The sequence below is a fragment of the Melanerpes formicivorus genome, unplaced genomic scaffold (assembly GCF_026170545.1).
Source record: "Melanerpes formicivorus ecotype bairdi unplaced genomic scaffold, bMelFor1.0.p_v2 SCAF_2, whole genome shotgun sequence".
Classification (NCBI taxonomy): Eukaryota; Metazoa; Chordata; class Aves; order Piciformes; family Picidae; genus Melanerpes; species Melanerpes formicivorus.
In genome coordinates, this window is record NW_027142354.1 from 19,469,087 (window position 1) to 19,494,925 (window position 25,839).

Sequence of the window (25,839 nt, forward strand, 5' to 3'; positions counted from 1 at the left end):
TGATAGGGAGGGTGAGTTTGGAACAGAGCCTGATGACTTGCCTGCTGATTTGCTTTTGAGGTATTTTATTTGCTACCTCAGTAAAATGGGGGAAAGAATATTTTCTATATAAGATGCTTCCAGATGTAGCAGAGACAAAATTAATTTGGAGTAAATACTAATTTCTTATTGCAAGCTTTCATTGCTGTTTAAGCTTTTCCTGTCACAGATATTGCAATGTATTTTTTCATGATTGTTGTTGACTTTGTGCAATTTAGAGACTCCATTCTACACACAATTTGATGGAATTGTTGCTGGCAAAGCACCCAGGAATTCCCCCGACTTTGCGTGATAGCCGACTTGCAGAAGAGGTCAGTTTTCATTTAAATACATTTTGAAGAGTGCCTTTGTATTTTTCAGCCTTTAATTTTTTCTCTAACAGAAAAACCCATCAAATAGCTTTCAAGTTAACTACATACATTTCCTTTCAGGCTCATAAACCTAAGAGCTTTTTAGTGTGTGAGATGAAATCAGATATGTCCAGTGTAATGGTACTGTTCTGAATGCTTGGTGGTCTCTGTTATGTATGAGCTAGTAATGACTAATGCATCTTCTCAAGTATGTCTCAAAGCTGGTTTTCTACTTCTCTTTTTGACCCTCTGTGTGGTACTGATATATTCTCCAAAACCTTCTTGAGAAGGTCCTGATTCACAGTTTCCTTCACAGCCTAAATTTTGCCAGTGGCATTTGTCCAGTTCTCCCTGTATTACTTACATTGTACTTGCATATCCTAAAGCAACTGATTTGCCCCTGTCACTTTTGTTCTGCCTAAACATCTGGAGAGGCTGACCAAGTGAGCAAGTCACTGTGTGCTGGTTATGGTGTGTGTAAGCCTGTTGAACTGTACCCTTAAGTAGGGAAATACTTATCTGGCATCACTGTTCCTCACTGGTTTCTCATACTGGACATATAAACCACATTTGCAAAAGCACATCATTACTGAGGCATCATTTGGGTTGTAAAGCTCCATGGGAGGCCTCTAGCTGAACCTCCACCTCAGAGCAGGGTCAACACTGATTTCTGACCAGGTATCTCAGGGCTTTATCCAACTGGACCATTAAAACCTCCAATGAAAACTTTCTCAACTATCTGTGCAACCTGTTCCAAGTCTTCATAATCCTAGTAGGGGGGGAGAAGGGGTGTGGGGGGCGAAATTCAGATAGAACTTCCCATTCCAATGTATAGCCACTGTCCCTTGTTCACTTGCCATGTAGTTCAGTAAAGTGCCTGTCTCACATTTCTTGGTGATTTCTTTCTGGCTGCTGGAGTGCTGCTATTTTGTATGCTCTAAACCTTCCTTCTCCAAGCTGGGCATACCCAGTTTGTTCAGTCTCTCACTCTTCTGTGATGGTGATCAGTATCTGTCTTATTATTTTGATATCTTGTGATATTTGATCATTTTAATGCAAATACTTTGCATAGGTAGCTTTATTTTCTGTTTTAATGAGACTTACTAGAATAAACCTTTATTAGAATAAACCAAACCAGGTTGGAAGAGACCTTCAAGATCATCGTGTCCAACCCATCAACCAATCCAACCCACCCAAACAGCTAACCCATGGCACCAAGCACCCCATCAAGTCTCCTTCTGAACACCTTCAATGACGGCGACTCCACCACCTCCCCGGGCAACCCATTCCATAGCGCAATCACTCTTTCTGTATAGAACTTCTTCCTAATATCTAACTTGAACCTCCCCTGGCGCAGCCTGAGACTGTGTCCTCTTGTTCTGGTACTGGCTGCCTGGGAGAAGAGACCATCATCAGCCTGTCTACAACCTCCTTTCAGGTAGTTGTAGAGAGTGATAAGGTCACCCCTGAGTCTCCTCTTCTCCAGGCTAAGCAGCCCCAGCTCCCTCAGCCTCTCCTCGTAGGGCTTGTGTTCCAAACCCCTCACCAACTTTGTTGCTCTTCTCTGGACTCGTTCCAGCAAGTCAACATCCTTCCTAAACTGAGGGGCCCAGAACTGGACACAGTACTCGAGGTGTGGCCTAACCAGTGCAGTGTACAGGGGCAGAATGACCTCCCTGCTCCTGCTGGCCACACTGTTCTTGATGCAGGCCAGGATGCCATTGGCCCTCTTGGCTGCCTGGGCACACTGCAGGCTCATGTTAAGCCTACCATCAACCAGCACCCCCAGGTCCCTCTCTGCCTGGCTGCTCTCCAGCCACTCTGACCCCAGGCTGTAGCACTGCATGGGGTTGTTGTGGCCAATGTGCAGAACCCGGCATTTGGATGTGTTAAATCTCATGCCGTTGGATTCTGCCCATCTGTCCAGCCTGTCGAGGTCCCTCTGCAGAGCCTCTCTACCCTCCAGCAGATCAACTCTTGCCCCCAGCTTGGTGTCGTCAGCAAATTTACTGATGATGGACTCAATGCCCTCATCCAGATCATCAATAAAGATGTTAAAGAGCACAGGGCCCAGCACTGATCCTTGGGGCACACCACTAGTGACTGGCTGCCAGCTGGATGTGGCACCATTCACCACCACTCTCTGGGCTCGGCCCTCCAGCCAGTTCCTAACCCATCGCAGTGTGCTCCCGTCCAAGCCATGGGCTGACAGCTTGGCCAGGAGTTTGCTATGGGGGACGGTGTCAAAGGCCTTGCTGAGGTCCAGGTAGACTACATCAACAGGCCTCCCCACATCCACCAGGCGGGTCACCTGATCATAGAAGGAGATCAGGTTGGTCAGGCAGGACCTGCCCTTCCTAAATCGATGCTGGCTAGGCCTGATCCCTTGGCCATCCTCTAAGTGCTGTGTGATTGCACTCAGGATGACCTGTTCCATGATCTTGCCTGGCACTGAGGTCAGGCTGACAGGCCTGTAATTCCCTGGCTCATCCAACCGGCCCTTCTTATGGATGGGCACCACGCTGGCCAGCTTCCAGTCCTCTGGGACCTCGCCAGTGAGCCAGGACTGCTGGAAACTTACTGTCTTAAATATTTGAAGAATTTTCTACCAGCCTTTATAGAAATGTTCCCCTTGCTTTTTTAGTGTCCTGTAACTCCAGCAAGTTTTTTATTACTTTCTTCTGACGTTATTGTGAAAACAACAATCAAAAAATTTGTGTTTTGCTTATAAATGTGAAGCAGAGATTGGTTTTCTTAGCTGTCTTTGGCCAGTAGCTCAACCAAATGCCTGAGTCCTGTCCACTCCTCATAAACTGGGCTTCATCTGTAACAATTATATAATTGCCTTGATAATAGCAAACAAAAAGAAGAAAGACTTAAACACACTCTAAAATTCACAAAGTAAAGATGTTTAATGAAAAAAATAATGGTGAAGCCATGTATGTGTATATATTACTTGTAAGAAAGGTAAGTTATATCTTCATCAATTTTTAAAATCTCAAATAAAATGGTATTGATTGTACTATGGCAGTGCCTACATACTGAGAGGAGTTTTCGCTGTCAGAAGTAAAAATTTAAAATTTAAACCTTTCTTTTAACTTTATGGATAAGTTTTATATGCAAGTAATTTAAATTGTCCTGTTCTCTGGTTGTTCTAGGATCTTTTTGTTGTTTGCCAATTCAACACAATATAGTTTAATGTACAAAGAAGTAAAAATCAGGCATTGAGTAGCTTTTTGTAATGCAGTGCATTCCTGTTGTGTTGCTTGGGCTTATCCAAAAGCATAGTTAGCATCTTTGTAGCCATTTGCCTTCTCAAATGTGTTTGGTTTGGTTTGGTTTTTAATTGCTAATAAATGCTGGATTCTAAAAGAAAAAATGATGGTGAAATACTGCTTATGAATCAAATTGGGTAGCACATAGGTAGCTAACGGTTTTAAAACATTATGGTAGCTGGAGAGTTTTTACCTTTTCAATTATTCCTCATAAAAATGATTTGTGCTTAATTTAAGCTCTTGTTTCCATACAGGCAGAACAACTTCGACAACATTACATGAGTAAATCCAATGCAGAAGTTGCAGAAGCCCATCAGGCTTTGCAGCCAGTTCTTCAGACTATTCGGGAGCTCCAGAGAAAGGCAGGTACCTTCTACATACTTAGTGTCTGACTTGAGATTTGGTTGAGTTTTGTTGTTTGTTTGGGGGGGGAGGTTGTGGTGTTGGTATGGGTTTTTTTAAGATAATTTTTATCTGTTTATCCAGAACTCTAGCTTTTTATTATATCTGATAGTTCTTCTAGTTTAACACCATACTAGAAATTTATATTAACTGTGTTTTTCCTGTAATTTTAGGTAAATAAGTTTTGGCCTTGAAACATTTTTGTGCTGTATCAAATGATATTTCAGTTACTTTCAAAGGAGCTGTTCTTGGACATGCATTTAATTATTGTGCTTAAGACTTGATTGTGTTTAGTCAACATGTAATTCAGGTTTCATGTAACTGATGATGCCTGACTTGAAATGCTGCTTGTCACTTGCCCCCATTTCTTTATTATTTCTTTACTATTATGGAGATGGCGCCTGAGGAAGTAAACTTCCGCATCTTCTTTCACCTTTTAAAATTAATTAGGTCATGTCAGTGTAAATCTATTAATTTTACAGAGAGCTTGCTTTTGCTGATTGAATGATCCTTTCATCTCCTTTTGAGGCAGAGAATGAGGAAACTTTGAGAATACAGTATCTCTACGAGGTTACTCTGTGTAGGTGGCCTCAGTGAATCTAACTTCATAGAAGCGACTTGAAGGTGTGGAAGTAGGTGGGAATGTAGAAAATTTTTCAGTTGTATATTCACTTAAACAGGAAAGGGGACATTTTTCACACATACTCTTATCTTAGGCTTTCCATGGAATTCACTAGTCTGTGTTTTAGTGTGTCCTAAAGAGCTGCATAATCCTCTGCTGTAATGAGTAAATTAGTTTGTTGAATGTTCATGGATAAATTTGTTCTTTTGCATACAGATACATTCAGGTTCTCCTTGGTGGTTGGATGTCATCCAGACAGCAATACAGTATGCTATTGATGAGGAACTTGTTCAACGTGTGCGAAACGAAATAACCTGCAACTACAAACAGCAGACTAATAAACTCTCCATGGCAGAGAAGTAAGAGAATAGCTAAAGTAGGCTAATGAATACAGTTAAGTCTGCTCAAGTCCTTTTATCAGTTTATGCTAACAGTTTCAATTAAATAGCAGGCATTTTTGCTTCTAAGTATCTGGGCTGCAATTTAAGTTTCAAGAGCAGTCCCCTACAAAGTGTAAATAGATAGAAGACTTGGAGAGAAAAGCAGGACAGTTACAGTTTTCTCCTTGACAAGTGTTCTTTTGAATGTTCCTTTGTATTATCTAGTGTGGCTTTACAGTCTTCTGTACTCATGCAGCTGCCAAGCAAGAAAGTTTCAAAGTTCAATGCATTAAAATTGAGTAACTGCTAAAATAAACTTATTTAAATGGAAAATCAGCAGACAATATCACAACAGCCTTGTGTAACACCATAAAATAGCATCACCTTTTTTCTGAACAACGAAATTTGGTTTGACTTCATGTTAGAGACAACAGTACAATTGTTCCAGTGTGCAGTCACGAAATAGTGGATTAGAAAGGGTATTTGAAGGTCACCTAGACCAGCCCCCAGCTTATAGGTCCAGACCCGTACTCGTAGATTCAGCCTGATAGGTTGCAAAGGGACATGCCCTTTTAAGATTAGGGTATCTCCATGAAGATTTCCTGATGTCTATGTGAAGCCCATACTTGGTGGAATTGGAAGGATTTTTAATTTTGTTTTTTCATCTAGTCAGTATTTCCTGTGTTGAATCTCCGTCCTTTATCATGTCCTTTCACCATGCATCTTTGAGAAAACTGGCTTTGTCTCTGCAACTTCCAGTTAGGTAAATGTAGAAAGCAATAAGGTCTTCCCTGAGCAATCTCGTTTTAAGGCTGAATAAACTCTTTTCTCCCAGCCTCCTCTTGTGCATTATGTGCTCCAGCTCCTAAAGTCCGTCACAGAAGAGTGAGGTATAAGGAGAGTATTCTTATTTTTTAATTTTAGGCAGTTTTTCTCCAGATAATATGAGTAGTCTTATACTCTTAAATACAGTCTATATGAATTATATTTTAGTTAAATTTATGTGTGTGTGTATATATATATAGCAGGCATGACATATGTATGGCATGGAATACCCACTGGCCGGTTCAGCTGGCTGTCTTGACTGTGGCTTCTCCTAGCTTCTTGTAACAAAATTTACCTTATCCTATCCTATCCAAGACAATCAGGAAACGCTTTTGAGGGGGGTGGTGGGTGTGACCAAGCATTTGCACAGGTTGCCCAGAGAGGTTGTGGAGTGTCCACCCTTGAATATTCTCAAAAGCCATCTAGGCATGGTCCTAGGCAATCAGTTTTAGGTGATGCTGATTGAGAAGAGGGGTTGGACGACACAACCTCCAGAAGGCACTTCCAACCTCAACCAGTCCGTGAGTCTGGATATGAATGTTTCATGGCTGATCAAAATAAATTTGAGGGAAGGATTGTTTGCATGTTTATGCTGAGCTGATATATATGCATCTGTCTGTATGCTTTCCCGAAGCATATTGGAATTTTTTTTCCTTTTTTTTTTTTTATGATTTGAAATTGACTCTTTATGGAGTTGTTTGGGTTTTTTTATTATTACTGTTGCTTACAGGGTATATAACTTTGGAAAATCTGTCTCAACAGGTTCCTAGTAAAATAGGTACAAAACTTTATTTCCTTTTAAAATTTGTTTTGGCATATGCTATAAACTTCAAATGCATCATCCTACAAAGTGGAAGCAATAGGTGCTAATCTCTAGCTATTAGAGATAGTTAATGCAGGTAATGATGTGAGACACTTGCTCACAGGAAAAACAGTATAGGTAGTGTTTAACTGGTGTTTGTATTCACATTCCAATCCTCCTAGCCTGCAAGTACTAGGCATCATCTCTGGGAATACAATGGAATAATTTCCAGCAGCATTACATGTAGTCATATTAAGCATGTCACAGAATGTTAGAGGTTGGAAGGGACCTCCAGAGATTATCAAGTCTGACCCCCCTGCCAAAAGCAGGATCACCTAGGGTAGGCCACACAGAAATGCATCCAGGCAGGTTTTGAAAGTCTCCACAACCTCGCTGGGCAACTGGTTCCAGTGCTTCATCACCCTTATTGTAAAGAAGCTTCTCCTCATGTTGAGGTGAAACTTTCTCTGTTCAAGTTTGTATTCCATTTACTTGTAACATGAACTTCGTGTGTTGTCCTAGATTGTTAGCTATTTCTCTTTTACTTCAAAATACTGAGTTACATTTGAATTTGGTGACAGAGTGCAATTAGTTCCCTTTTTCTTTAAATCAGATTCCGTGACTGCAGGGGCCTTCAATATCTGCTCACAATCCAGCTGGAAGAAGTGAAGAAGTTTCAGAAGATTGTAAGAGAAGCAGTGAAAAACTTAGAAGGCCCTCCCTCGAAGCAGGTTATTGAGGCTGCCACTATCTGCCATTTGCGACCTGTTAGACTTCCGCTTAACAAGTATGTCTTGAAAGTAGAAAATGCACTTTAGAAGTATATTGCTGAATTTTTAATTATTTATTCTGTACTCAGGATTTGTATACACACAGATACCACAGATCAGTGTGTTAGAATCATGACCCTGTTTTGTTATACTGTTATAGTGGATGTACATAAGACTGTTAAATTGTCCTTTTTTTAAGGACTTAGTAAGCTTTATATGTTGGAATAGGCAATTAGAGGAATTACTTTGGGTTTTGATGAAATTCTGAGTGCTTCTGTTTTCAATATTCTATATTGCAGCTGTGTCTTTTGTAAGGCTGATGAGTTGTTCACAGAATACGAGTCGAAGCTCTTTTCTCATACGTAAGTTCATAGCTTTATAAGCTTCTCACCAGAAAAAAATAAAATGGATTGTTTTGTATTTTCTACTTGAAGTTTTCTGAAGTGACATTATGAACAAGTTATAGCAACTTCATGCTGGTGGCCTCTAACAGCATTATTAGGTTTAATTGGCTTTGTAGATTTAATTTTAAAAAGTTGTATCCAAGGAATGAGTACAGGCCACTTTCCCCAAACTGCTGTAATATGACTGTACATTTGAAGTGCAATATTAAAGTATTCAGCAAGTGTATGTATAAATACAAGTGTGCTAATTAAGTATATATTCCTATTTGTGCGAAGATTTATTTGCTGTCTAATTGCAAGTGCTATAATACCATACTTGTTCATGCCTTTCTCTTATTTTAAATTTTGCATAATTTATGAAGTAGCTAGATTTCAGTAAAGCTACAGTGGGAGAGGAGATTTCAGTCATGAATGCAGCTGTGAGCTGAAAGAAGGGTTGCACCAGCACATAGTACAAGAGAATTCTGCGTAATGGACAGTAGTAAGACACAGATTACAGTCCTCTGCATGCTTTCTCTTTGGCTTTTATCCCTTGTATTCCTCACAGTATCAATATTATACTTAAAATTCTTGAGGTCACTGAGAAAACCTTTTGAAAAGTCTTTGCCACTGTGAGCTGTGTTACCTAGTGATTGGTGAATCATTAGGAAATGTTGGTGTGTTTCTGAATTAGCATTGTGTATCATGGAGGGAACTGGCAAGCTGGGCAATGGTGCAATGCACAGCAAATTTTGCATCAGACTTTAACCACAGTCCTTGCTTATTTAAGAAATCAAAATTGCAAATATTTTTTAATTAAGTTGATGTTATTAATTAAGATGACATTAATCAATAACTACTTTAAGATGACATTAATCAATAACTACTGAATGCTTAGTAAGATTTGTAGGCCTTTACAAAAGCTATTGATGATTTCAAGCCAACAAAATGGCATGTACATTGATTTTATTGCTGGTACTGAAGTCACTGTTAAAAGCAAACTTTTGGGATTTCAAGTAATAAGCCAGCTGCTTTATATTTGTTTGATATGCTATATCCTTTAAGGAAATATTAGAAGGCTAAAATATATAATGCTTAAGTAGAAATGGATGTGGAAGTACAAAATCAATACTAAATGTCATGTTGGGCTTGTTTTTAAGTGTTAAAGGCCAAATGGCAATATTTGAAGAGATGATAGAAGATGAAGAAGGGCTTGTTGATGACCGTTTGCCAACCACAAGTAGAGGACTGTGGGCAACCAGTGAAACTGAACGTGCCTTGAAAGCTATTCTCTCCTTTGCCAAAGCTCACCGAATGGATGCTAAACTAACTGAAGAAGGCAGCGTATTTCTGGAACTCTTTGAAGCATGGAAAAAGGAATATAAGGTACAGTCAAATGAGGTGGTGATGGAAACAGTTACATAGTCTGTTCAATGTAATGTAAATGAATTTAAGCTGAATATGAACAAATCTAAGTTGCCCAGGGTGGTTGTGGAGTCTCCTTCTCTGGAGACTTTCAAAATCCACGTGGATGTGTTCCTTTCCAGACTTCAGTTTCAGTAGAACACGTTCAATACGCTAATACCAGGTTTATTGACTCATTTGTACTTTTTTTTAATTTTAAATGGCCTGCCATCAAAGGAAATTTCTGTTTATTGAAGAGTTTCCATCTGTGATCTTTCTCCAAGACCTTCTGTTTCATGATTTTAGGAAAACTATCACTTAACATATATTTTCCTAGGCGATTTTGAAAAAGCAAAGATACCTCTTACAGAAATATGCTGTCCAGGAATTTAAACATTTGTTATTAGCTTTAGCCCATGTAAGAAGAGAAGTTATTTTAGAGAGTGGATTACTTCAGGTATCTTAGATCAATTAACAGAATTGAGTCTTTTTCTGTTTTTCAGCAAACTTGGTTACTGGCTACCTGTTTTCCTCAAATTAGTGCTACTTAGGAGTAAGCCTTAATCTAGAGTGGTCATAAAAACAGTTACTGGGTTACAGTGTAACACAGTGCAAAACATTTTAAATAAAATGACATCTCAATCAGCTTTCAGGTGTCTGATAATTAAAGTCATAAACACCTAAGAAAGTTGTGTTGCTCTCAAGTTAAGTCACTTCCTTTGGTCAAAATGCTGATTGGAGAATAATGTCCCAATCTCTTCTCATGCTTCATTATGTTATGGCCCCATCTTGTAGCAGTTCACAAGAGGAGGATATAAGGTAACCAGTTACCCCGGCATTGTTGTGTTGAATTTTCTGCTGCAAGAAGGGAACATGATCTCTTCGTGTCCTTTTACTTTGGGAAACAAGAGGTGGGACTAATATACCAATGAGAATCAAAATAATGCTGTTATGATTCCATCTCCTATGACTTAGAAATGTTGATTCAGTTGTCCATACTACTACAATCTACATTTTTAGAGTATCATCTATGTATGTTGAATAGCCCTGAAGACTAAACCAAGCTGCATTTTTTTTTCTGGTGGGTTTGGTTTGGTTTGGTTTTGTTCAAAATAATTTTAGCTTAGTTTCTCATTTTGTTTAGTTAGAGTAAGCCCCTTTCAGCTTACTTTGTCCATACCCTGTATGCTAGGTTTAATACACAATAATTTGTAATCTAGGCATAGCTCAAAACCAATACTCCAGTAGTCTTTCTTGAGCTAAAAAGAAAACTTCAAGCTAACTAGCCTAATCCCCAGCTACTGGATGTTCAGAAATATCTTTACAACTGAAAAATCAGAAATCAACAAACAGTAATTTTTGACATTTGCCACAAGGTCTTGAAATTTCAGTAGTGGGGCAAAAAAAAGCTTGGGAATAAAGTATTTTACAGTGTTATCAATAATTTTTGATTAATGTCTGTTTATAATATACTTCCAGTTATAGCCAATTCTTTTATAGAAAGCAAGCAACTTCTTGGAAGAACTGAACGTGTTTTTATCTTCACCTTGTGATTGCCTGTGCCTTTATTAAGACCAATGAAACTGTTAACATTTCTTTAAAACATACTTCACTTTTGAGAGCTGTCTTGGTACTATCATAGGTAGCTGTTTAAAATTGCTTAAATATTTTTTCCTTATTTTATTCAGCATTTGCTTAGCCTTGGTAGGACATTTTGTTTCTGAAGTTTTAGTTGCATTAGTAATTGCAATAGTAACAGAAAAAATGAGAGACAGCTGTTTATAGTTGTTCATAAAGAGAGGCTGGAAAAGACAATCACTATACTCATTGTTTTCATTCGTAATTTGTTGTTGTGGCTGAATTACTGTGAGAAAATACTATCTCTTACTCCAAAAAGATTTTCACGTTATACATTGTATGTCAGAGTCATATAAAGGGAGCTCAGCTCAGTTCTGCTACAAATTTGTTTGGGCTTTTCTTACAGCTGCTTCATGAATATTGGATGGTACTCAGGGATCACGTGTCTGCTATTGATGAACTGGCAATGGCTACAGAACGGCTGAGAGTGCGTCATCCTGATGAGCCAAAACCAAATCCACCAGTTCTCCACATCATAGAACCACATGAGGTAAAGTACTGGGCAAGAAAAAAAATGTTTTGATTTTTTTTTTCTTTCTTTTTTTGGAAAAACCTGAGTCCTACAAAACTAAGTTTGTATCTAGGTCTCTCTATGAGCTCTATAATATGCCTTTTTCCATTACATAAAGCTTTATCTGGAATAGAGAGTTCCTGTCTATTTCTACATTTAATGTGTGGGACTTATTGAGCTTGTAACTCTTATTTTGATATATTTTTGTCAGCCTTCTGACTCTTAGGAGTGGCACGTTTCCAAAAGAGTGCTGTCCTTCCAATAGCAGGTGAATACCTCTGGGACCTTTCTCTACAATTACCCAGTTTTCCAAGCTGGTGGGAAATGAAGTTGACCTGATTTATCACTTGTATTGCTACTTCTTACAAGGACCTAAAAGACAAATCTTTTTTCAGTACCTTGACATTTCTAAGCCATGTTTGAGACATGTCATGAACACAGAAAAAGGCTGCTCTGATTTAACCTCTTATTTTTTCATTTCTTTTTGCACTAATACACATATGAGATGTTTTCAATATAAACATGTTGTGTTTTGTTGGGTTTTTTTCAGAGTTTCAGTGCTAGATAAAAGTACTTATTTTTGTTATGTAGGGGAAATAGATATTTAATAATTTTATCAAAGCAATTTTTTAAATTAAGTACTTCACTTAAGAATTGTTGAACAAAGTCTGAGTTTTATGCATGGATTTGCAGACATAAAAGATACACCCTTTATTTCAGCCTTCATCCTTCAGGTGGTTGGTGAGGGCTTTGGAACACAAGCCCTATGAAGAGAGGATGAGGGAGCTGGGATTGCTTAGCCTGGAGAAGAGGAGACTCAGGGGTGACCTTATTACTCTCTATAACTATCTGAAGGGAGGTTGTAGACAGGTGGATGTTGGTCTCTTCTCCCAGGCAACCAGTACCAGAACAAGAGGACACAGTCTCAGGATGCGCCAGGGGAGGTTTAGGTTGGATGTTAGGAAGAAGTTCTATACAGAGAGAGTGATTGCCCATTGGAATGGGCTGCCTGGGGAAGTGGTGGGGTGCCGTCATTGCAGGTTTTCAGGAGGAGCCTCGATGGGATGCTTGGTGCCATGGGTTAGTTGTTTAGGTGGGTTGGATTGGTTGATGGGTTGGACGCAATGATCTTGAAGGTCTCTTCCAACCTGGTTTATTCTATGTATTCTATGTATTCTCTTCTGCAGTATTAATAAGTGCACCAGTACCAACTGCCAATTAATAAAGAAGTTGGTTTGATGTTTCTGGCTTTGTATAGGTTAAATGAAAAGTGAAAGCTTCTAAGAAGCATAAAGAAAGTAATTAATTAGTTCTTACACATTGGTTTTGGAACCTGTGTTAGAATCTAGGATCTATTTAGTTCTAAGGAGATAGATGATAAATTTATTTAGAAGTTTCTTTCAAATTTTATTCACTTATTTTAGGTTGTTATTTGGTCTCTGGAAAGAATAAATAATGCAGACAAAGCAATTTGTATAACCTCAGCCCATTCACAGCACTGCGTTCATACTGGCTACAGGAAAGGAACGGATAGTCAGTTTAGCCTGGGGAGAAGTGCCTCTTGAATTTACAGCATGAGCCATTCTTCTGTCTTCTGTAAATTATTCAATTTAATTTTACCAAAAAATGAACTTAATACTTTTTTAAAAGCCTAACTATTTATTTTTTACTTTTCTCTTTAATATGTATTTAATACTGTTTCCATAGGTAGAGCAAAATCGAGTGAAGCTTTTGAATGACAAGGCAGTTGCCAAATCTCAGCTTCAAAAGAAATTAGGACAACTCCTGTATCTCACTAATCTGGAGAAAGTAAGGTTTACAAATCCTTAGTCTTTACCAGTGATGCACTCCATTCACCTAGTGGAAGAAACATACCATTACTTTTATTTAAAGCTTATATTTCAAAGAAAATGTATTTTTTGTTTAGGTTGATTACATGTTGGAATTCAGTGTGTTTTTATTTGTGTTCCTGCATAGCCATAAAATTCTTTATTACATTGTGTATTTTGACTGCTTAATTATACAGATATGAAACTATTAACTAGTTTTAGATGGTTAAAATTTTCATTAAAGCTAACTGGGCTGTGTCTAGTAGAAGCCTTGTAAAATGATGTGCCCCTCATGTACGAAGAGTTTACATTCTTAAAAAGAAAGACAAGCAAGTCTACAGGTTAAAAAGGTGTAAAAAAGTCAGACTAATGCTTTGTATGTTATGTTATTCTAGTAACAGTATTCAAGTAAATACAATTATGCTTAAAAAAAACATAGTTAAGCATGATTAAGTATATTTAAGCATATTTATAACAACATGGAGCTGGTAGAAAATATGAGGAGTTTTTTGTTTGAAGCTTATCTTTTGCCAGGAGTTTTCAAAGCTGTAGTACAAATGCAGATACTATCTGAAGGACAGCAGTATGACCAGTACTCCTTTTACTTACTATAATTGCATATTTTTTTAACTCCTCAAACTATTTATTCATGAATGATGTTTTTTTAATTTGCTCATACAGTGTGTTGGGTTTTTTTAAGGAATTCATTATTCATTTTTTTCTAGAAGCTCGGTATAAACATAGAGTAACTTTTTATTTATTGAAACACAAAGCTGTTGGTTTTTTTCCTACTTTGTAGTCTCAGGATAAAACTACTGGGGGGATTAACCCAGAACCATGTCCAATCTGTGCACGTCAGCTGGGAAAGCAGGTAAGATATTTAGTCATCATCTTTTGGTTTTAGAACATCTTTACCTTAATCTGAAGCAGTTCTGTGTCAAATTTTCAACATCTGAATAAGACCTTTCCTGTAATGTACCAACCAGTCTCTCTCCTGAAATAAAATCTTGTTTAAAAGCAAGCAACTTTAATGTCTTTAGCTGCTGATATTAATTCTTAGGTGTTTCCATGGAAGTGTTCAAAAAATGTGTGTTGCTGATTGTTTATAACTTTGAAGTTTTGCTTTCATGCTTTGTCAGAATTTTTTTTTTTCATTTATAATCTAATAGAACAAAGAAAGAAATAAGCTTCTGTATTTTACTGTAACTACTCTTATTAATAGTATTATTTTATTTATTCTAGCCTTTAAAGAAGTTGATAGCAGCTATTTAAACAGTAGTAAAACCCAATAGAAAATGACTGGCAGTCAAAATTTCTTTCCTCACCACTTAAACTGCTGTACTGCTATAGTTGAAATTTTAAGTGAGATTTGTGATCTGTATCATAGAGTACAAAGCCATAGTTTATATGTTACTTATCAGGCATTAGGTGAAAATATGAAAGGACTCCTCAAGAAAACTAAACTTGCTCTTTTTTCAGGGTGGCTGCTTTAAAATGTGTTAGTGTTACAGACATGCATAAGCATGGGCTGGTGTCCTGCTATGTTTTCAAAACCTCCTCTGCACTCTTCTTCTGAGAGTGATACAGGTGTTAACAGAGAACACGTGTTTGCCCTGTTACCTGCTATTGTACTTCAAGTCTGAGCTGGAGGAGCTCGTTGAAAGGAAAAATGCCTTTATCATTGGCCTGGACTGCCACTTTAGATAATAGTAGTCATAATGTTGCACAGATCTTTTAAAATCTTTTGCATGCTGTTTCTGCATGATTTAAAGAACCTTGCAAAGCCCACAATATATTTTGTTTGATAATTCCCTCTGCTCCATGGACCCATGACAACTGTTTTATTTTTTTCCTCCTAGAATGGCCTATGGAGCAGACTAGTACAGAGTAAGACACTATTTCTAGGTGCAGTAACACTCTTACACAAACGCCTTTTGTGTTAGAGTATCACAGCTCACACAGATGTTCAAGGCCTGCGAAAGAACAGATTAAGCAATACGATTTTTTGGTCCTAATGCTTTCTGTCAAAAAAAACCACAAACAAACAACAACAAAAAAACCCCACTTCTCTGTTTAGAATCTGTCTTAAATCCGAAGATGTTATCTAGGACTTAAAAATAGGCAAGAATTAAAGCACTTCTTTCAGGATTTTTTAAATAAAGACCGATCTATTATGAATGTATAGAAAAAGAAGGCCAATACAAATATTTCTCTGCAAATACTTAATTTGTGTGCATAATCTATGTATTAAGAATCATAATTCATAGAGCTGAATGACTGTAATGTCCTTTCTTAGTTTTAAAACTGGGAAAATTAAAAACAAACAACAACAACAAAAAACACACCACAACAAAAACCCCAAAACCAACAACCAATAAATGCAGAGAACTTCTGTGGGTCATAAATCTTTCTGGCTGGAAAAACTTCCAAAACCTGGCTTTATAGCAGCTAGAGCTGTCAAACTTCTAAAGTTCTATATTTTTAATCTGATGGAAATGATGTTTCAATAAAAATGTGATGTATTAGTATTCTGCTTTTCTTTTGCATTCATCCAAAACTGATACTGTTCTGTTTTGTTTTTAATTTCCTGCATAGTGGGCAGTGCTGACCTGTGGGCATTGTTTTTGTAACGAGTGCATAGCAATCATCATAGAACAGTACAGCGTCGGCACCCGTCGGAGCTCGATTAAATGTGCCATTTGCAGGCAGACAACATCTCATAAAGAAATATCCTATGTCTTCACTGCAGAAACTGCAAATCAGGAGGATGACATTCCTGTAAAGGTACATTGTTTGTATGAGTTTTGTGGCCCAAACTTATAGTAGTGAGTATTTGTTGTGTTTTGCTGTATACTGCATTTAGGCAGACAAATCTACCCTGTATTTTATAAGTACGTTTACTTTTATAATCTGTTTTGTTTATGATAGGTGTAGTTCTTTTTCTTTTGTATTGGACATGATGTATGTGGGCATTTCTTACAGTGTAATCAGTGTTTTTGCATCCTTCCTCAAGTATAAAATACACATTTTCCTGTCAAGTAAGAGGTTTGGGGAGTTTATTTGTTAGGGATTTAATTTGTTTGGTTTAGGGTTGTTTTGTTTTACCTTACCCATTTAATAACTAATTAAAATTTTGGAAACAAAACATGAAAAAATAGAGGATTCTGGACTAAAGTGCAAAGGTAAAAGGCTAATATTGGTAACGTTTTTATTTAGATGATACTCCTATTTTTGTTTACTATTATAACACAGCTGGACATACCAGTCAGAATTTTAATCTGGTTGGAATAGTAAAAAGTAATAATGAAATATGCTGGTAAAGACTTCCATGTATCCATGCAAGCATCACTAAACATTGTGGGGTATACCAGGGTGGGTGGCCTGCACTGCAGGTAATGCTACCACATTCACATTAGTTATATTAACCATTTTATGAATACATGCTTCCTAACTCAAATTACTTGATTGGAAGTAGTTCACAGTATGAGGCACCAGGGGGGGTAAATAGGCTGTATTTTTGAAGCGGTTGTATTAGGACCTTGCTTCATATAATCTGTTAAAAAATATGTTTCTTCAGAGTTTAGAGCTATCACCCTGTTTCTAACAGGAAATTTTCAAATCTGGTTCATAAATTGCATTAAAAGATGAATAGAATAATTGAATTTCATAAATAAAACACAGAAGAGGGGTGGCTGTAGCTGTGAGGGTACAGTCTCAAGTGGGATCAGCTCTGCAGGTCTGTGCATGGTGCTGACAGCCTGGTTGCAGAGGCAAGGCAGTGGTGTGGCTGAGGTCTGTTTCCAACAGCAGGTTGCTTTGGGAGCTCCTCTCCAAGCCTGTTTCTTCTATATTTCCTTGGAAATGGTCAGTCATTGGAACGTGCTGCTGAGACGTGTGGAGTCACTGTCCCTGGAGGTGTTCAAGAAATGTGTGGACATGGCACCTTGGGACATAGTTTAATGGCCATGGTGGTCTTAGGTTCAAGGTTGGACTCAATAATCTTGGAATTCTCTTCCAACCGAAAGGATTTGTATTCCCAACTATCATCTGAGACATGAATTGTTTACTGGGGAGTAGTTTTGATTCTAATGTGTTCTGTTCTGTAATTAATTAATACTAGCGAATCTGTTTATAAATACTTGTGGATAGTCAACAAAATGGCAAATTCAAGGTGTGTAGGTCATGAGTGGGGTAACTCTTTTCTTTTTAAAGACTGAAAACCAAGGACCAAGTAGCAGGTTTCATCTCGCTGTAAATATTGAGAACAATATTGAATTTTTCCATCCGCTGTAAACCAAAGCTTTAGTCTGTTAGCTCAATGATGAGTATAATATCATTTGTCTAATATAATGAGAACCAAGCACACTTAGTTATCTTCTTTTAAAAACAGAGCAAAAAGATCTGCAACCACTTTGATCATTGTGCTGTTTTTCTGTCCGCTATAGTTCCCCTTACTGACATTGTACAAAGTTTGATTTGTAATACCTAAGTCACAGTAAGTCTGAGGTGTGGAAAAATCAAACACAAAGGCTAAAGCTACTATTTCTTAGAGCAGGGAAAAATAGAACCTATGGTAAGGTCCAGAAAAAGCCTCTGAGGAAAAGACAGTCAGAGGAGATTAGCTAGAATGGACAGCACTGAAACAGTGATGAATAGTATCAGAAAAGCACATAGATGACCCTGCAATATATAGGAAATACCTGAAGATAGTCTCTGATCTCCAACCTGTAAGTGGTTACAATTGGCAGGGAGATACCGCAGGGCTCAAACATGTCATTCTTCTTTGCAGATCATAACACCTACTGTCATGAGCATTTTTAATTGACCATCTGACTTTGGAAACAGTGCTAATGTCTACCAGGTGCAACAGAGATGTTATAAAAAGGAGATGGTTTATTTCTATTACTGTGACACAGAGTTTGAATCACTATGGAAGACCCAGGGAAATAAAATGGTACTGCTTATAGCAGCATTCGCTGTCTGCAGAAAGTCTTTTGCACATATTTCTGGAGCATTCATTTAGCTCCATAATGTGTGAATAATCAAGCAGCCCAGCATTGGCTCCCAAATTGTGCTTGGACTGCTGACATTCTTGCACACCAATTCTGCAAGCAGCATAGCTTCAGTAAATTTGATCTGTCATTGTAGCAAGCCAACATAGTTAATTCAAATGTTCAGAGGACAGGTGCAGACAGAAATAAAACAATATTTGTCCAGCTGGATCTAGTGCAGTTTGAAATTACTATGCATGTAAGAACAAGTAAGAAATTAAATAAGAGCTTGTTAAAAACAATTGCTTAATACAAAATGCATACTGAAGGAAATAGAGGGAGATACTAAATACTTCTTGGAATCCTCTTCTTGACCTAAGGGGAAAGAGTAAAGTACAGAAATCCAAGTGGACAAGAATTAGAATACAGTATTAGAGTCATTAAGTGCTGAAATACCTCTGAGTTCAGAATATGAAGATTTTTTTTCACTGCAGTGCACAATCCTTCAAAAACTTAATTATATTTACCTATTTCTTATGATTTTAAGTATATTTAACAAACTTCATAGTAATGAGCATGTCTGGTGTTGCCAGAGACAAAAGCCCAGAAAGAGTGTTCATTTTTCACTGCCAGTTTTCAAGAGTTATGAAGTGAAGGAAAATTAATTATGCGTTGGGAAGATTCTTTAGTGATTGTGCCACTAAATTAAATCTCAGGAGGCCTAGCTGGCATGTTTGGCACAGCTGCAGTGCTTGGGCTATCCATTCTGCCTCACAGCAGAACCAGAGAGGTGTGTCTGTGTGATACTTGCTGTAATACACTGCTGATCCTATGCTGTAGCAGGACATTATCAGGCAGGTATAAAAGCAGTTCAGTGCTACTAGCCTGTCCTTTCTTCAGATTGCTGATTATTACATTTCTGTAAGTATCTAAGAGTAACTTAATAAAGCAACAAATGTGGAAGGAACTGTTTAATATCTTACTTTACTAATGCTCTTCTTCAACTTCTCAAAGGGAAGTCACTCTACCAAAGTGGAAGCAGTGGTCCGAACACTGAAGAAAATTCAATTTAAAGATCCAGGGGCTAAATCCTTAGTTTTTTCAACGGTAATAATAGCAATTTTCTGTCTTGTCTTTGTGTGTGTGTGAGCTTAAAGCAGTCATAATACTTTCAGGAATTAGTTTAACTATCAAAATGTTGATTCACTCTGTACAGCCACTTAACTGTTTTGAGAATTTGTAGGGCAATTCATGTAGCTGGGACATGAGTAATGATTGTAGTCAAGAGATGCAAAAGCCCAGTTCTTTAAAGGAAAAAGAGATTTATATGGGAGCATTAGAGATTATAGATATTTTAAAATGCAGTGTCCAGAAATTTTGGATCCATTATAAAACTGACTTTGTGATGGGTACTAATTTCTTTTATTCTGGATGATCTTTTAATTCTATTTCTTAGTTGGTTTTATGAAAGATTTGGTTCTTGATACACAAATACTTTTAAAATTTTGCTTTGTTTTCCACTTATTCTTTTTCCTTCTGTCTTTTTTTAATAACTTGAAAGACCTTTTTATCTACTCTTTCTTAGGAAGTTCTCACTAGTGTTTGTAATGTGTTATTTTTATTGTGCTGTGTTCTGTTTTATTGCCTTTTTCTTTACAGTGGCAAGATGTGTTGGACATAATTTCAAAAGCTTTGTATGACAACAACATGATTTTTTCTCAGATCAATGGAATTAGTAAATTTCAGGTACATAAAGGATATTTTTCTTAGTGTTGTTTTCAGTGGGGAAAATTACAGTTCCTAGAAGTTAATTTGATCCTTTCATTGCTTCATTTGTGAAACTGAAAGTGCAGCAAAGTTGTTTGGCAGAAGCTTTGATCTCAAATTCTAAAAAATCATAATCACAAAAAGCCACGATTTAAAGCCTTTGGAGGTAAACAGAATATTCACTTTTGAGAAAGAAATGTTGATGTGGCTGTTAAGGATGAGATACTGGTCAGTGTTCCAAGAAGTTCTTGCCTTCGCGATACCTGTCTGGGATGTTGTGGGATGAGAAGTCTTGGATCAGTCACACCGCAAGATTGTCACTAGGGCCTGTAGTAAAAGCTATAATTCCTTGAAAATGTAGAGGGGGCCCCCAGTATCTTTCCTGAAGATTTTTTGTCATACTGCTGTGATGTTTATCTTTTAGGAAAATCTCTCTGCATTTAAATATGATCCAAACATTAACATTTTGCTGCTGCCTCTTCACACTGGATCTAATGGACTCAACATCATCGAAGCAACTCACGTTCTGCTCGTGGAACCCATTCTGAATCCAGCACATGAGCTACAGGCTATTGGCAGAGTACATCGTATTGGCCAAACAAAGTAAGAGTTGAAATTATGTGGAGTGGTTTAGATATGGTCCAGAATAGAACTATGTATCGTAATCAGAATAAATCAAGTTCATTAAAATTCTCAATTTTGAAGGTGAGAATATTCATAGGAAGCCAATTTTTAAAGATGATCATATAACAGAAATAATTAGGTTTGGGTTTGTTTTTTTTTAAATGTTGCTGAAAGGTTTGGTTTAGGGAATTTTGAGCTACAAGGGTAAGATGCAGAAGCAAATTGTATTTAGGCATTTAGGGAGAATATAGGCTCTTGAGTCCAAAATCTTGAAAAACATGCACTATTTTGTGGGTACCATAGATGCCTTAGTTTTTAACTTCCAAGTTCTGCTTATAGTCATGTCCAGAAGTGTCCTTGCTTTTCATGTCTGAGTAACTCAACATTCCTGTCATATGTGGCTAAATTTGGGCACAGCCCTTCCAAGTTTCCTTGCCAGGTTCCTTCTAGGTGACCATTTCTAGCTCCCGGTTAGGAGCTACATAAGTTGTTGGTGTTTTTGGCTGCTGCTTTTGTTCTTGCTTTTTTATGTTCCAAAAATTTGTTTATAGTACACACTTGAACTGATTAGCTTTTAGATCACAGTTCTACTCCCATCTCCATCCAAGTCTTTTTGAAGACAATGAGTTTACGTGTCTTTGGTTTGCTCAGTGGTTTAGATATTGCATGGATAGTACGGAACACTTAACAAAGGTTTTGGAACAGATGTGTACATTTTTCCTTAGGTTTCATGCCACTTGAAAAAATAATTGAAAACCCCTGTACACGAAGAAGAAAAAGGACTGGAGTCAATTCTGGAATCATATTCTAGAATAATAGTGGTGGTTGTGTTCTGGAAGTGAAGGCAAAGCGAGAGGGCATGAATAAACATTATGGCAAATAATGTTTATGAACAGGTGGATATTTGGGTGTGTTGGTAAAGATTTTTAATTGACTATGTAGGCATAGGATTACAGCAGCCTGCTTTATAATTTTACATGATTCTGGTACAAAAGTTTGGGGGAAAACTTGTACAAAAGCCAGCAAGGTTCTGAGCTGTACTTCTTAAGAATAAGTCTTTAGCAAGGCTTATTTGAAAAAGGGCTGTGTTCAAAAACAGTGAGTGTATGGGAATATTCCTCATTTCACTGGTGCAAGTATTAACAGTTCAGATGAGTTCTTATTTACATTTCTTTGACAAGACCTTTGCCTATGAATCAAAAAGTAGTCCCTCAACATTCCTTTGTGTAATATTACCTGCTGAAGTTTCAACTTCAACGCAGTTTGATGGATTCATATTTTGAAAAATGTTTATGTTGAGGAGCCTGGAGTAATTTCTCACTTTATCTTTGAAGCTGACTTTTCTCCATTTCACCCTTTTCTGCCTGACTTTTTTTTTTATTGCCGCTATGAAATTTTATTTCATAACTATGAAATTTTATTTCATACATGGAATTCTTATTTTGTTTTATACTTAATGACATTTTGGGGTTTATGCTTTACCAGTGCTAACAATGTTATGTTTACTATGGTTGCTGACTTTAAAATGTTGTGGGTTTTTTTTTGCCATGTTCAGGAACTGTATTTTTAAAACACTGCAGACAGACTTTAATTATCCATTGCACTGAGCTCTGCCTCTTGCACTAGCTATTGACAGTGGCAATATAACCAGTGGGCCAAAGTAATTTCTTTAGACATGATAGGCACTTGAGGACTCATTGTTTCTTTTAGGGCCACAGAAAGCAGAATTTAGCTCAGCATCTGCTTTAGCATTTTATTTAATACAGTTCATATCCATTTGTTATTCAGCCAAGGGGAAGCATATGCCTTGTGAGGCAGTAAAGATCCTTAAACATTTATCAGTGGGAGTTGTTAACAGCCTTGTAAGTCATCTTTGGGAAGGAGAATAGAATAGAATAAACCAGGTTGGAAGAGACCTTCAAGATCATCACATCCAACCTATCATCCAACACCACCTAATCAACTAACCCATGCAACCAAGCACCCTGTCAAGTCTCCTCCTGAACACCTCTAATGATGGTGACTCCACCACCTCCCTGGGCAGCCCATTCCAATGGGCAATCACTCTCTCTGTGTAGAAATTCTTCTTAACCTCTAGCCTAAACCTCCCCTGGCACAGCTTGAGACTGTGTCCTCTTGTTCTGGTGCTGGTTGCCTGGGAGAAGAGACTAACCTCTGCCTATTTACAACCTCCCTTCAGGTAGTTGTCACCCCTGAGTCTCCTCCTTTCCAGGCTAAGCAACCCCAGCTCCCTCAGTCTCTCCTCACAGGGCTTGTGTTCCAAGCCCCTCACCAACTTTGTTACCCTTCTCTGGACTCGTTCCAATAAGTCAACATCTTTCTTAAAATGAGGGGCCCAGAATTGGACACAGTACTCAAGGTGTGGTAGAGGCATTTTTTCAGCACTCTTACAGTAATTAGTATGTGAGAGAAATGTGACCTTGAACTTAGACAGTAACAACAAAGTTTCAGCTCACTTCTGGTCTTGTTTTCTTTTTTTCTTTTTTTTAAACACATTCAGATCTACCATTGTCCATAGGTTCCTGATAAAAGCAACAATAGAAGAGAGAATGCAGACTATGCTGAAAACTGTAGATAGAAGGTATGTGTGGGATTTTTTTAAAACATCATTATTGCTCTGAAAATGAAAAGGTGATTCTCAACTATACTTTATTACAGTTGTATATGCATAACTTGCTTATAAACTCTTCTCCTTGATCTTTTAAACTGTTTTCAGTAACTTGAAGCTTAAGGTATTTTCATACTCTGGAGAATATTTTGGTTATATTTTGTATATTAGATTTGATAAGAACCCAATTAATAAATCACATTTTTATCTTTTCAGTTTACCTATTCCTGTTATTATAAAAGTATTGCAATTGGCAGTGTAATACTAAGCCTGCCACTGGAATAACAGCATATGTTATAAGCTCTAATGTAGGGCATTAACTCTTTCTTTCATTATTTTTAACTTCTACAAACCTCGTCTGTCAGTGCTGTGTGTCACTGGTTGGTTTTGCAGTCAGTGCAAAAGTTGTTCAGAATGCTAGCCCATAAGGTAATCTTCTGTGTAAATACAGAATACACTGCATTTACTTTTTCACAGTCTATAAGCAAGGGTGGAATGGGAGTGGAAGAAAAACTGGTAGCCCATAAGTTAGTCTTCAGAAAGCAGTTTTCACTGCATTTGCTTTTTCAGAATCTATAAGCAAGGATGGAATAGGAGTGGAACAAAAGTGGTATTTACATTTTGTATACAGAAAGTATAAGAGGCTTGCATCTCTTGAACTATATTGCATACACATAACAAATCTAGAAGGAAATTAGTTATTCTTCCTTTTTTATGTCTGTTGCAAATAGCAAGGTTAAAACTTTACATGCATGTCTTTGTAGTTACAAAATATTTCAGCTTTAGCTTTGAAAGGATGATTCAATGAGTTTCCATATCCATAAATAATACTACTTTTGCATATGAAATTCAGAAAAACATACAGTGGTTGAATGCAATCCAATGAGGGCCAGTGTTTTGGAAGCAATACCAAATCTTCTGCTTGGAAGCTGAAGTCAATCCGCAAGAGGGCAAAGTGAACTATCTCATGTCCTGCTTCCTCTGCAGTGCCTGATGTTGAGAAGTTGTTAGCAGTACTAGATGGACTTTGTGTCTTGCTCAGAACATGCAAAAAGAGCAGCTAATCAGTGTGTGTATATTCCCTGTTAGAAAGTGTGTTTTCCTGCTGAGCTTCAAAGCTGAACAATTATTGGACTGAACAATGTGGTGTCTTCAGTGCATACAGCTTGTTACTTACTTATATTGCTTCCTTCTCTGATATCTGCATCCAACTCTTTTCCACAGCCACACAAGCTCTTCCATGAAGCAGTCAGAAGCCTCAGTTCTGACAGTGGCAGATTTGGCTGACCTTTTTACAGAGGAAACCGAAGATCTTGAGTAAATGCATTGGTTTGGCCTAACGACGTCAGAAAGTACCTGACCTAATGAGTACATGTATATAATCCACTTAATCTGTCATTCCTGTAAACATATCTAACATTGGTCCATAACAGAGCTATTGGAAATGGAAAAGTCTTAATTGTTACTATTTCATTCTGTGGTGAAGTTCTTTGCAGCACACACTTCTGATAGCACTGGAGAAAACTTGCACTTTGCACATTATACAAAAATATGGATTTTATTCCCAAAGAGTGTTTGAGCTATATGCTAAAACTGCTATCTTGGACCCTTGGCTGAGAGGATTTTTACCGTCGGGTGTGATTGGCTAGTAGCTCAGTCCAAGAGCAAAAACTACGTGGGTGGTTGGATGGGAAAAGGAAGCAGGGAAAAAAAAAGAAAGAAAAATCAACACACTAATTACTAATATAATTTTTTTTACTGTACAAAGAATTGTTAGAAAGGATAACTGTAAATTAATATTCTTCTAGAAAGGGCTTGTTAGCACTTAATGCAGAGTTATTGAACATCTTATTGATAACACTTTAAATGTCTAATCTTTAATTGCATAATTTGTATTAGGCTTTTAGATACTCCTAAAAACTTGTGACAATTAAGGATTTTGTTGTTAATGCTTACTCACTGCAAAACAATGATAATTAAATTATGATTTTTGGTATGTGTGTTGGTCTGGTAATCAGTTACATTCTTGAACTTACTATATGTGTTTTCACTTATTTTTGAAGCCATAACTGATTTAGTGCTTTGTTTAAAAATTAGTTGGTTAAGTTGCTGATTTCTTTATAATCATTTGGTGCTTGTATACGTTTTTTTCACACAGTTTCTTTTTTGTCTGGTTCTCCCTGTTATAGATGCAGCTATCTAAATATTCAAAACAGATTAAATTTAGGTTGGCAGTCTAATTATTAGGTACCTTGCTCAAGTATAATCAGGGAAAGAGATGAAACTTTTTTGAAACTGCATTTTTTGATAGGAGAGATCACTCTGCCTCATCTCTGCTGGCAGTAGGGAATTTAGAAAACAGATGTGATGTAGGCTAACTGTTAGACAACTGAAAGTAGGCAAGCCAAATTTCAAGCCTTCTGGCATAGGTTATGAATACCCTGGACCACATCCAAGGGACAACAAAACTGGTAAATGGTCTAGAGCACAATCTTGTAAGTAGGTAAATGAGGTTGTTCAGCCTGGAAAAAAGAAGGCTAAGGAGAGACCCTATGACTACAGCTACCTGAAAGAAGATTGTAGTGAGGTGGGAGTCAG

The 25,839-nt window shown here is 37.4% G+C and overlaps 1 protein-coding gene across 1 annotated transcript in view; it reads left to right on the plus strand.

The window, feature by feature from the left end:
- The window catches only part of SHPRH (SNF2 histone linker PHD RING helicase), a 56,154-nt gene extending 31,188 nt beyond the window's left edge, over positions 1–24,966 (plus strand). The window contains exons 16-30 of the mRNA XM_068152438.1: positions 258–350; positions 3,919–4,026; positions 4,905–5,047; positions 7,309–7,482; positions 7,765–7,827; positions 9,009–9,234; positions 11,237–11,380; positions 13,109–13,210; positions 14,030–14,101; positions 15,826–16,014; positions 19,236–19,328; positions 19,881–19,967; positions 20,413–20,591; positions 23,134–23,214; positions 24,466–24,966. Coding sequence (XP_068008539.1) covers positions 258–350; positions 3,919–4,026; positions 4,905–5,047; positions 7,309–7,482; positions 7,765–7,827; positions 9,009–9,234; positions 11,237–11,380; positions 13,109–13,210; positions 14,030–14,101; positions 15,826–16,014; positions 19,236–19,328; positions 19,881–19,967; positions 20,413–20,591; positions 23,134–23,214; positions 24,466–24,562 — 1,851 coding nt within the window. The 3' untranslated portion in view covers positions 24,563–24,966. The remainder of the gene's footprint in view (positions 1–257; positions 351–3,918; positions 4,027–4,904; positions 5,048–7,308; positions 7,483–7,764; positions 7,828–9,008; positions 9,235–11,236; positions 11,381–13,108; positions 13,211–14,029; positions 14,102–15,825; positions 16,015–19,235; positions 19,329–19,880; positions 19,968–20,412; positions 20,592–23,133; positions 23,215–24,465) is intronic.
- Positions 24,967–25,839: the final 873 nt, after the last annotated feature.